Below are 12,884 nucleotides of genomic sequence, written 5' to 3' on the forward strand. Positions count from 1 at the left end.
TTAAACACTTTCTGGGACATGGTTCAAATTCCTAGCCATGTTGTTTCATTCGTCCAAAAAACACTCACATCCACCTCTAGACAGAGGACTCTATTATGGAAACACGATGGTATACACACTGTTCCTCGGTAGCTGAAAGCCAGTTAAGATTTTTAAAAATACACACAAATTTAAGTGAAAAAAACCAAAAGTGATAAAGACAGCTGCTGAAACAAGAAAGTTTATGAGGCAGTATGTCATTAATTGCAAAATGAGTGGCATAGAGCTATTAAATAGTATGAATTCAGAGGCTAGAGAAATTATTATAGGAAAAGCTAAAATAGTCAAAAAAATCTTCACTAATAGAGCAGGTATGAAGGTAGGCTTTGAAGCTGAGTAGCAGGATAGGTAGACAGGAAGATAAATTTCAAACAGAAAATAACGGTAAATGATACTAAAGGTTTCCCCGGATCTAGAACAATGGTCCTCATTCCTGACTGTGCATTAAAATACCTGAAAAACTTTTTTTTAATACTGATGCCTGGTGCTCACTTCAGCAACATGTATACTAAAAACATTGATGCCTGGCCCTGTCCCACACCAATTAAATCAGAATCTAGGGTGGAGGGGATGGGATTCTGTTCTTGGTTTTGTTTTTAAAAACCTCTCTTGATTCTATCAACAGCCAAGACTGAGAAACACTGCTCTGGGATAACCTTTTGGTACCTGCCTAGCCTTTGAAGATAATGGATTTTTTAAGTAAGAAAGCCTGTAAAGGAGAATTAGCATCAAAACTTAATGCTAGAAAAGGGACTACTTTATACTGAAAACAGTGGAACACCATTACAAGTTTAAAGGCTCAGAAATGATCTGCTGGGAGTGATACATTAAAAATCATATAGTAATTCTGGCCAAAAAGTGATAAAAATATGGAAAATTGGATAGGATTTAATAGCAACATATTGAGATAAGAATGGAGACATCAAGAGTATTCATATACCAATTATGAATAAACTTTCCCTTATTCACTCTTTATATAATCTAATAACCACACAAATTATGTGTTAACAACTGTCTTTCCCATTAGACTTAAACACTGTAACGGCAAGAATCAGATCTTTCTTGTTCACCCCGGATTCCATATGCCCAGCAGGAAGTAGCCACTCAAATGAAGGCCTACTGCATACAAGAAAATTCCTCTCTTGTGAGGTCATTAAAAAAACTATAGCTGAGCAGATCAAAGATAAATGGATATTCTAAATCACCTTGAGCACCCTTTTCCAAAAGCAAAGGTTGATTCACACATTCATACCCTCAACTTTGATAACCAGAGGTGAATTTACCAAAAAGCTAATGAACCTTAAACTTTGTCCACTTATCCATATAAGTTCCTTCAAGACCCTAACCCTAATTTTGTATGCCTTTTGTCATATTCCTTTTTATAAAAAGCTCCTCCATCCCAAAATTGTATGACCTTTGAATTGAACAAACTTTGAATCTGCCCTTTGCTGTAACTACCTTTTTAATAAAATAAAAGTAGATATAACTCCTGTGGATGTACAAAGCAGACGGCTAAAACAGAAGGGAAGTTTAATATTACCAAATCAACTGCAAATTCCAAAGAGGAAATTAAAGAAAATTATTAACAAGGAAAAGGTAAGAAATTGAGTGTAATAATACTAGGAACTAAAGGAAATGATATAATAAAATGTTAAAAACATTTCCCTACAACTAAGTATTAATAAGAGGCTTTTTGACCACATCAAAAGAGGTCCCAAGCCTTACAAATATGCTGTTTAGTAAGACAAAGAAGTGTCTAGTAAAAGGTTTAAAAAGTAACTTGAAACAATCCTTGAAAAGAAATAAGACTGAGGGTCATAGAAGAGAAAGAGGTCAAACTTGAACCCGCAGATAAAAAGCTACTACCTCCAGCTGTCTCCTCTGATTATTTCCAAATGGCAATCAGAGCCAGCAGCTGTTTTTGTCTTTAACATTTGAGAAGACCAGCTGAAAATAAGATACTATGACTCTGGAAAAGCAGAAAGTCTGTAGACATTTTTTTCTGACAGCCAGAATAAGTGTGTGCTATTCTAAACAATGAGTAACATTCCAAGTGGACCAAAAGGGAGAGGGGGAGATGGCAGAGAGGAAATTAATGGGTTTGAAATAATACAACTTCTAATAAAAACTGCGTATAAGACAGATGCAATTATGCAATTTAATAAAAATTTGTTTCAAGTTCTGCCTAACAATACCACTATTAATATTTTTAGGACAATTTAATACATCAGGTTTTAGCAAAGGTTTTATTTATATACTTTATAACAAATTCACTCATGTTCACTTAGAAGTAACTGGTTTGTTGTTACAGTACTAAATGAATTATATATAAATATAATTGTATTTAATAGTTTGAATTAATGTGACATTAAAATGATTACATGAAACCAGTATATCATGAAAGTCTTCAAGAAAGGGTGACATTTCAGCTGTTTCTTAAGAATTAAATTCAGGAATTCATCATGTTGGCAGAAGATATATGTGTGTAAAGAAGGGAGTAAGATCACAGTGAGTTAAGTAATGAAAATATATATATATACACATATATATGTATATTTGCAATAGAACAGAACTACAGTTACAGAAACATTAGATTTACATTGGAACTGTCCAACTTTGATTCATATTTAGTACATCAAAGTCTCTCTGAAATAAAACTGTATTTACTATAACAGAAAAAAATACTGCTGTTTTTTTAAAAAATATTTATACTGCTTTACAAAAAAAGAAACAAAAGATACAATGGCTTATAAATTTACTTTAAAAAATATGCTTAGTCAAAAAATACAATCCACTGAAATCTTACATAATAGCACACAAAAGGATTAAAAAAATCCTCAATTATCACTCAAGCACAAAAACTTGAAGACACTAAAATAAAATCACTATACATATTACCTTGGCTGGGGTATGAATCCATATAGCTGGGTTAAGAAGAATGTGATCACACAATTGCTTGAGTAGGGGCATCCCATTCTGCAGATTACTCAGATATTTTGAAAACGCAAGACAAAGTTCAAGCACTGCTCTGCTGACGTGGGATTTGGAAGACTGCAAAGAAAGGTATTTCAAAGATTACTACCATCATAAGGCAAGGTAACTAAATTAAAGGTTGGCAATATCAGAAAAATGCTGGCCCAAAAGCTATGCTCAAAGTTCAAGATGCCATAAGACTTAACCAATTTTCTCTAATAAAGCAATGGAGGCAAGGTAAAACAACAAAAGCTTCTTTTGATTTAGGTGATTTTACATGACCAAGGAGACATTTGCAGACAGAATTTTTCAGCCACTTAGGAGACCAAGTCCATGCCCTACAAATTAAGGATCAAACATGCAAAAAAGCATTTCATACTTTACCTTTTCAAGACTATACCCTATTACCAAAAAGCCCTTGCAGGCAAGCATCTGCTCCTGCATGGCAATTGAATTCTTCAACAACTCCATGATAAAAGCCAGCAAAGTTGAACTGGAATAAGAAAAAAAAGACTATGGTTTAAAAAAAATTGTTGTTTTTGTAAGTAAGATAAATGAAGTCTATCATTTATCTTAATAAAGTTCTCTATCAAGGAAATTGAAGTTCTACTAAAAATGCCTCAACCTTATTTCAGGACTAGAATTTTACTGTAAGATTAGGATTTACTCAAATATTTATTTTCTATACTTTATCAAAAACATGCTAATAAGTGAATTACTCAGAAACAATATGACAAACACGCACAAATAGAGAAAAATAAGCAATGACCAAAAACAAGTAATAAAATGGTTAACATAAATATATAAAGGCATTAAAGAATGGATCGAACTTAGATCAGTCAATGTATTCAATTTTGAAGGATAAGGGGTTAAATAGAAGAAAAAGGTATATGGAGCAAAGAGACTAGGCTAGAAATCCTCAAAATGTGTTAGAGTTCCAGACTGGCCTACTTTGAATAGAGCAAGCGTTCATAAAAGGGAAGATAAGAAAGTCAAGTTGAAGACAAAGTGAAATCCTCAAACACTACGTTAGGAACTATGTTCATTACCCAAACAAGAAAATCAGAATTCAATTGTCAACCATGAACACTCTTAAAACTGAACAGTCATGCGTCCATCCTCACGACTTTTAGAGATACCCTAATGGAATGAAATAAGATCAGCTGTTGCCTCCTTAAAGGCTCTAGAGTTCCCCTCAAAGAAAGAGAGAACATGACTCGCAGTCAAAATTGCTTTTAACTATCAGAAATTCCAATAAAGATGTGGATAGGTTAAAAAAGAAAGGAAAAAGATAGGCAAGGAAAAAAAAATAACTAAGCCTTTTAACAAGGATTTCAGACCAGGATGCAAAAAAAAGAAATTCATGAAGTTAGTAATATGTCAAAGATCATTTTCATTCTTTAAAATCAATAAAAATGAGATTTGATACTTTATTCCTTTAAAATTTTCATTTTATTGTCTAAAAATAATCTGGAGAAAACTATTACATTATTAAATATATACATTGGCAGTAGACCTCAAGTTATATATAAAAGCAGAAATCAGAGAAAGAGTTTCAAAAAGGGAGAATGCAAAACTCCTTTAAATTATTCTAATAATAAATTAAATGCAATTATTTTACTATAAATAGTTTCACAACAGAGCCATGAAAAATTCATTTAGACATCCTCTTCAAAGTTTTATAACTTGTCCTAGATTCCTAAGTCTCTTCCCTTTTTAGACTCAACACTACAGCAGAGGAGACAAATGTGCCAAATAGACAATCTAATGAAAAAGATTAAATCACCTATTTGATGATAAAGCATCATCAAAATGTTTAATTTCAATTACATGCAATCAACAAATATGAAAAGCTCAATCCTCATAATAAATCACTGCCAAATAACAATTTAAAAGGTTTTTAATTAGAATGTTAGATAAAAATGTATTTATTTCTGATAAATCCATTATCACTACTTCTAACTTTATAAAAGCGACTTTTTTAGAGCTTCTCTATTTCCTACTGATAAAAGAATTTAAATTAATACTATTATTATTGACATGAATTTGTAATAACATTTATAGTTCACAAATTTCTTTAAATTATTGTGCAGTTCAATGATGATAATAACTCAAATCAAATTAAAGAAAAAAATAAAGGCACTCACCATATAGTCAAGTCAACCTCCTCAGATAAGTACTGCCTATAATCCAACTGCGCAAAAAGCGGAAACAGCACTTGTACTCCACCAATTGAATGCATAGCACTTTGGATGGAATGTGTTAAAACTGCCTTCACATCCTTACAAAATAGAAGACACCATAAAGATTCCAATGATTTCTTTTCCAAAACAATTAAAAATAAAGCATAACAGGAACAATAAAATGTTACACTGCACATATTTAATAGAAACTACCAAATACACATCAGTAATACATCAAAATTTACCATTAAAAGTATTCTTAGCCCTGGCTGGTTGGCTCAATAGACTGAGTGCCGACCTGCGAACTGAAGGATCACCTGTTCGATTCCCAGTCAGGGCACATGCCTGGGCTGTGGGCCTAGTCTCCAGTTGGGGGTGCCTGAGAGGCAGCCACACATTGATGTTTCTCTTCTTCTCTTTCTCCCTCCCTTCCCCTCTCTCTAAAAATAAATAAAATCTTTAAAAAAGGAAGAGTATTCTTCAAAGATTCGAGCTAGTACCTGGAGCATGAGTGCATGTGGTGAATGAACAAAAATTGAAGGGTTGTCCTTAGGTGAAGATTCGAGGCAAAGCTGGGCATCTGTAGCACGGGGATTGTATGTGAACGCAATGGCACTAGAAAGCTTGCCATCGTACAGTAAAAGCTTGTGATGCTCAGCAAGGAACAGGTCACTTTCTGCTTTGAATTTAAATGTACCCTAAAAATACAAAGTAGAACAGTTAGGATAGAATGTCACAAAAAAAAAAAAAAAAAATCTAATAGACACAAATCATCACAGATATAAATTTTTAAGGAGATATACCATTGATCACTTTCCTAACACTATCAACTAGGAAAAGCTCTGCACATTTAATTATTTCTGAAGGGGACTGAACTCATGTTAAAAATATAATGGAAAACAAGTCAACTTGACATTAAAATCTTGCATTTAAAAAAATGTAAAATTTAATGTTTTCCCCACAGTGTATCATGTCTCTTTCACTGGATTTTGTCTTTATTATTTTACTTAAATTGTGTTTTAAAAAAGCACATAAAATTTATCTTCTCAAATATCTTAAGTGTACAGTACAACAGCGTTAACGATATGCACATTGTACAACAAATCTCTAGACCTTTTACACCTTGCCAAGCTGAAATTCAATACCCACTGAACATCTCATTTCCACCTCCCCCCATTCCCTGGCAACCACATTCTACTTTCTGATTCTATGAGTTTGACTACTTCACGTAATGTGTTTAAGTGGAATCATAGAGTATCTGTCTTTTTACATCTGGCATAATCTCCTTAAGATTCACCCGTGCTGCTGCAAATGACAGATTTCCTTCTTTTTAAAGATAAGTAATACTCTATTGTGTGTATATGCCACGTTTTCTTTACTCATCTGTCCATGGACAACGAGGCTGCTTCAGCTCCTCAGCTATCATAAATAATGCTGCATAAATAACATGGGCAGCACAAATACCGATTTCAGATCCTGCTTTCCATTATTTTGGGTATATATACACACAGGAGTGCTCAAACACATGGTGATTTCATATATGTACACTTTATTAATTGTAATTATAAGTAATTCAACTCGAAGTTTATTTTGTTTTCAAAGGAACATAGCAGACATTAAATGGCTCCCTAAAACCAAACAGACCAACAACCGCTTAACCTAATTTTCTCTAAGTTTCTTGTTTCATGACATTCTTAGCATGTCAGTAATTTTTTATGGTGCTCTGGACCAAAATAAATATTTAACGTTTTTGTTTATTAAGTATCTTGATCCAAACAACTTTAGGTTTTAACAATTTAGGAGATATTTGAAAAAAATGAATGCACAAGTTGAAAAAAATAACATGTGTCCTTCATTAAATGAATTATTAATGGGATGTATATGCATCTTGGTCACTGCACAAGTTCTCCAACTTTGAAATCAGATTTCATACTTTATCCTCACTTCCGTTTCACACTGGTTTCCTACAGTACTTGTTTTTTATCACAGCAACTACTAAAAACTTAGCTGTGCAAAGATACAACATCATCAAAAGAAATGCAGCATGAACCAGAGTTGAAACTTGAGCTAGTGTCCCACATATGACAAGTATTCTGCATTTCCCTCAAAAAACTAAAGTACCATTTGGACTGCTGTGACTTCCCTGCTGTGCCCCAGATTACTCTGACATACAGTCTGTCACCCAGCTAAGTTGTCTCATGCATCACCCACCTTTAAATCAAGCTCAACTAATACTAGGTAAGCAGTGAACAGCAAGTAAAGTACCTTGTATCCCAGGCCCAACTGATAAATAGCAAAAATCTGAGCTGCATTAAGAGCTTCACTGAACAGGTAAACTGCAGTCATCTGACCACAGAATACCCTGTTAGCATCTGCTGTTTCTGATGAGCCCAGGAAACATTTATCAAAGGTCTGTGAAATAAAATAGAAGATTTTATTAGAGGGGAAAAAAGAAAAAAAAATCTCCAGAAATAACGACTTACATTGGTATAAATGTTTTGTCCATTCTAAACTATAATCTGAATAGATTAAAATAATTAATTTAGCCTTTACACTTCATTCATTCCCATCTGTTGCAGTGATCAGGAAAGATACGACAGAAAAGGAGATGAGACACATTTTCCCAAGTACAAAGAACAAAACTTGATGAAAAAGTAAATGTAGGAAAAAGAATCAAAGAAATCATTAAGGACTCTAAAGGTTCATAATTGGGCAACCCAAGAACCAGACAGAAGAGCAGACTTTGGAGCAAGGAGGAAAATATTAAGTTTGGGACATAATGAATCTGCCTTCTCTGTGAGCTAATGTAGAGAAGTAACTGCCAACAGGTCCTGTGAGAAGTTAAAACTGCAAAGACAGGGTTTTTTTGCATTAAATAATTGTGGTGTTTTTTTTTTTTTTTTTTAACAAAATACAAAGCTTTGCACCATATTAGTGTTCTAACACAAGAAAATCCCAAGGGTTTCATTGAGGAGAAGGTAATTTATATATAGGACATTGATTTTATGCATATTCTTAATATTAAATTAAATTGTAAAGATAGATTTTTGCAGACATCAAGATATAGATGATGAGTGAAGTGAGGGGAGTAGTTTCAATCCAGGAATGTATAAATCCAGAAAAGTAGGTGTACGTTTTCCTTCTAACATTAAAAATAAAAATCCTTTTAAAAATCCAGTTGCAAAGATCACATTTTAAAAATCCATGTGTACAACGAAGAGGGAAAGAAGTAAAGCTCTTCACAACTCTCTGAAAGTATCGTTTTATACCTAGAAACCATTAGAAAGAATGCTGAAAATATATACTGACATTAGAGAACATAGAAAAGCCGTTAACACTTGGGTTCTAAAGACAAACCACTTAGGTCAAATCACGTGCTGGTGATCTTGGCAAGGTACTTAACCTTTCTGTACTTCAGTCTCATGTGTAAAATGGAGATTATAATAGTACTTATCTTGCAAGATTAGAACTTTCAGAAAGTAAAGGTATTATTAGATGCCTGGAATACAAGAAGCACTCAACAGAAGTTAATTTAAGGGAAAAACGGGTTACAAAAACAACATAATAACAAGAACAGTTACTGAGCAGTCTGCTAGTATCTCATTTAATCACTACATTAACCTTCTGACACAGGAGTTAAATATTTTATACTCATTTTTAGGTAAAGCAAATTTAAGCCTAATAGAGTAAGGAAGGTCATATAGTCATTCATTAAGTGACAGATATTCAAACCTAATCTATCCATTACAACAACCTAAGCTCCTAAGATTAGCATTACACAGTATGTAAATACATATAAATAGCATAGGATATACCTAGAAGGAGTTAATAGTGAATGGGTGATAAGAGTTTGTATGCACTTTCCTGATCTGTATTGTTTAAGCTTTCTATTGAAAATGTAATGGGGGTGGGGGGGACATTTAATTCTAATCTATGGATCTCTTTTTGAATCCCAAAAATATTATAACATATCTTTAACAGCTACAAATTATATGCAAAATTCATAAGCATGCATCATCTTAACTCATTCTTAAAAATTATCGGACCCCTGTAGTAGACCACACGAGTTTAATTTGATCAATGGACCTATGACACATACTTCCAAGATAAACCCACTGTTACCTATAAATCCTTATCTCTAACTTATCCAGAATAATTTTATTTAAAAGGACAGAGTAATAGCATATATGACACATAACACAGTTCTATTCTATTAATATATTAACATGCTAGACAAACTATGAAAACACACCATTTGGTATTCCAAAATGTATATTCAATGTAAAATATATTTTCTAATTTGAAAAGTTCATGCTTTTAAAATAATCTTTTTCATTCTAACATTTCAAACTACTTACATCACTGGTGTTGACAAACCATGTTATCTCTCCATAGGAAGCTAGCTCACCATTCACGTAACACCGAAGCTCACTGTTCTTCCATCGGTTATAAATGTGCACTATAGTTACCATGTACCACTGAATAAGCAAGAACAGTTAAAAAAAGAGAGAGGGGATAATGACTTTTGCAATTAACTCAGCAAGTAAAAATTAAATAATAAGTTTCAATTAAAAATAAAATGACTAACTTTATTAAGTTCAATATTCAACCTCTGGAATGCTATTTACTCAAGGAAACTCTCAACAGGTAAGAACTTAATCATAAAATTATTTTCCAATGTTTTACTATAAAAATTTTCAAACAAACCACATAAAAAGTTTAAAGTTTAGTACAAGCACCCTCTTTCTTGCCACCTAGATTCCACAACTGTCACCATTTTGTCATATTTGTTTTATCTATCTACATACCCACCTATCTATGTGTGTACATACATAGTTTGTTGATAAACCATTAATCAAACTATGTAAGTTTTAAAACACAAAAGAAAATATATATTACTACCATCAGTAATAACACTAAAATAACTGCCATTGACACTTTCATCTTGCATTTCAAGGAGTTCAAGGGAAATTAACTCTATAAATAATTAAATATCTACTCTTTTTATTATCCAAATCAGAGAGGTTAACAATTGTCCAGTGATTTATACTAAATTTTTTGAAGCAGTATAAACAGGTATGATTTACCCCCATTATGTCGATAACATTAAAACAAAGCATCTTGAAGGCTAGCATAGCTTGTTAACATAACCATGACGAAGTAAGAACACATACCTTTTGTGGCTTGAAATCAAATTTCACACAGTGTTGAAAGCCTTTTCCTTTTGACTTTATTGAGGTTATAATCAAACAGCCCCCAACAAAGTGAGCAGAATAACCAAGACCTTTGCTGGTTCTGAAACTATAGAAAATAGGTTTAATTTTACCTCGAAATATTCTTCTCATTTTCAAAGTAAGATAATAACACTAAGGAACAGAAATACATACCAATACAAATATGGTTTATCCTTATCCACATTGATGTTATTTACAGGATCCATTCTAAGCCAGGTGTGAAATGTAAAACCATTCTGGTATGGCCATTTGGCTATAGGAGGTAATGCAATAGCCTAAAGGGAAAAACTTCTGAGTTACTGACACACATGAAAAACTTTCTTACTGAAATCATAAAAATTAGATTTTACAAGGCTACATATTACTCTACATCATGATTAAAACACCTAGAAGAAGTCTATCTGGAAGAATAATTTCTAAATATTCCAAATTAGACAATAATGATATTTAATTAAACAACAGAAACATTCCATATGACCTGCTGAACACACTAAATTGTTTGCTTTATTTCATACAATGACATATCAAAGAGATTCCAATCAAAGACGAAGGCAGTAATATCAAATTGGAACTTTGTTGTTGAAATGTTAAGGTAATAGAATAAAGAAAGATGGGCAAAAAAAGGGAAAAAAAAGTTAAGGAAAAAGTTTGGAATATGATATTTTGAATAGCAAATATAAAGTTGAAGAAAATTCATTCATAACATTTCTTTCGCAACATTTTTAAACTGTGTTCAGAGTCACTATATAAACGACTCAAACACTTGATTTAAATTTTTATTTGAAAGATCATAGGAATGCAAGGGACCCAGAATAGCCAAAACAATCTTGAAAAAGAAGAAAGCTAGAGGACTCATACCACCAAATTCAAAACCTACAACACAAAGCTACCGCAATGAAGACAGTGTGGTAATGGCACAAGAACAGAGATACAGATGAATGGAACATAACTGACAGCCCAAAAGTAAGCCTTATATTGTGGTAAATCAAGTTTCAACAAGGGTATCAACATAATTCAATGAGGAAAGAATAGTTTTTTTAAACAAATGTGCTGGGATAATTTAATGTCTATAAGCAGAGTAAGAAGTAGACTGCTTCTCTCTCTCTCTCTCTCTCTCTCTCTCTCTCGTTCTCTCTCTCTCTCTCGCTCTTGGGAGCTGATGAAATGTTCTAAAATTGATTGTAACGATGGTTGCACAACTTCTGTGAACCCACGAAATCATTTAATTGTACACTTTCAATGAGTGAATTATATGGGATGTCAATAAAACTGTTTTAAAAAGATCACATTACACAAACTTTTGTGTTTATCATATACACTATATATATATATATATATCATATACACACATATATTCTTTCCACATATAAGATATTCCATAAAATATAAAAACATGATAGAGCCGAATTTACTATTTAAAATGAATGTTGCAATAAGAAAAAAAAATAAAAGAACATATATCCAGTGTGCATATGTGTTTTCTCAACAAAAAAAAAATTTAAGAGTAGAGGATGTTAAAGTTTTGTAAAAGTAATTTATCTGTGAATACTTTAATTTTCCTTTTTTTAAAGGTCTGTATGTATTTAGTTAGTTAGTTTTAGGGAGAGGGGAAGGGAGGAAGAGAAACATCAATAGGCTTTCTCTTACATGCCCCCAACTGGGGACCTGGCCTTCTGCAGGCCCCCAATGAGTAACCCAAGCCTGTGCCTTGACTGGGAATTGAACTAGTGATCTTTCGATTCACAGACTGACACTCAGTCCACTGAACTACATCAACCAGGGCTTAACTTCCCTTTAAAAACTATGTTTAAGGGAAAAAGTGAGTCACTGAATAAATTTAAAACACCTATTCTCACCCTGGCTGGAGGCTCAGTTATTTGGAGTGTCATCCCATACACCAAAAGGTTGCAGGTTCAATTCTCGGTCAGGGCACAAGCCTAGGTTATGGGATCAATCCCCCATCAAGGCACATAGGCACATATGGGAGTCAACAGATCTATGTTTGTCTGTCTATCTGTGTGTCTGTCTCTCTCTCTCTCTCTTCTTCCCCTCTCCTTTCCTCTCTCTCTAAAAATCAGTGTATATATCTGAAGGTAATGATTAAAAAGAAAAGCTATTCTCTGTAAGTTCCTATGACTTTTTAGCTTAACTGCCCAACTTTCAAAATACATGCAGGGAAGTAGAATGGACACATTACAGTCTCAGAGAATTATAAATAATAAAATCATAACATGCATTTTAAAAAGGCTAATCTCATGTGAATACATTTTTTATGTTCACAACAAATGATAAGTTCAACGCAACAAAGTCAAATTATTCTGGAGAAGCTTCAAATCTAAAATACCTATTAAGGAAATATAAAGGAAAAACAATATGAGCAATAACACTTCCCAAAGAAAGCTATGTATTGTATGTAAAACATTCTGTTACTCTTTTAATACACTTTCCTTAAGAG

General features: G+C 32.9%; 1 protein-coding gene across 1 annotated transcript in view; it reads right to left on the minus strand.

The window, feature by feature from the left end:
* Nucleotides 1–12,884, minus strand: part of LRBA (LPS responsive beige-like anchor protein) — a 530,437-nt gene that overhangs the window by 466,184 nt on the left and 51,369 nt on the right. The window contains exons 6-13 of the mRNA XM_090287960.1: nt 10,583–10,704; nt 10,370–10,496; nt 9,554–9,673; nt 7,461–7,607; nt 5,696–5,893; nt 5,160–5,293; nt 3,397–3,505; nt 2,938–3,090 (exon numbers count right to left, since the gene is read on the minus strand). Coding sequence (XP_090144086.1) covers nt 2,938–3,090; nt 3,397–3,505; nt 5,160–5,293; nt 5,696–5,893; nt 7,461–7,607; nt 9,554–9,673; nt 10,370–10,496; nt 10,583–10,704 — 1,110 coding nt within the window. The remainder of the gene's footprint in view (nt 1–2,937; nt 3,091–3,396; nt 3,506–5,159; nt 5,294–5,695; nt 5,894–7,460; nt 7,608–9,553; nt 9,674–10,369; nt 10,497–10,582; nt 10,705–12,884) is intronic.

The sequence above is a fragment of the Furipterus horrens genome, unplaced genomic scaffold (assembly GCF_987537825.1).
Source record: "Furipterus horrens unplaced genomic scaffold, mFurHor1.1.pri manual_scaffold_10, whole genome shotgun sequence".
In the NCBI taxonomy this organism is placed as follows: Eukaryota; Metazoa; Chordata; class Mammalia; order Chiroptera; family Furipteridae; genus Furipterus; species Furipterus horrens.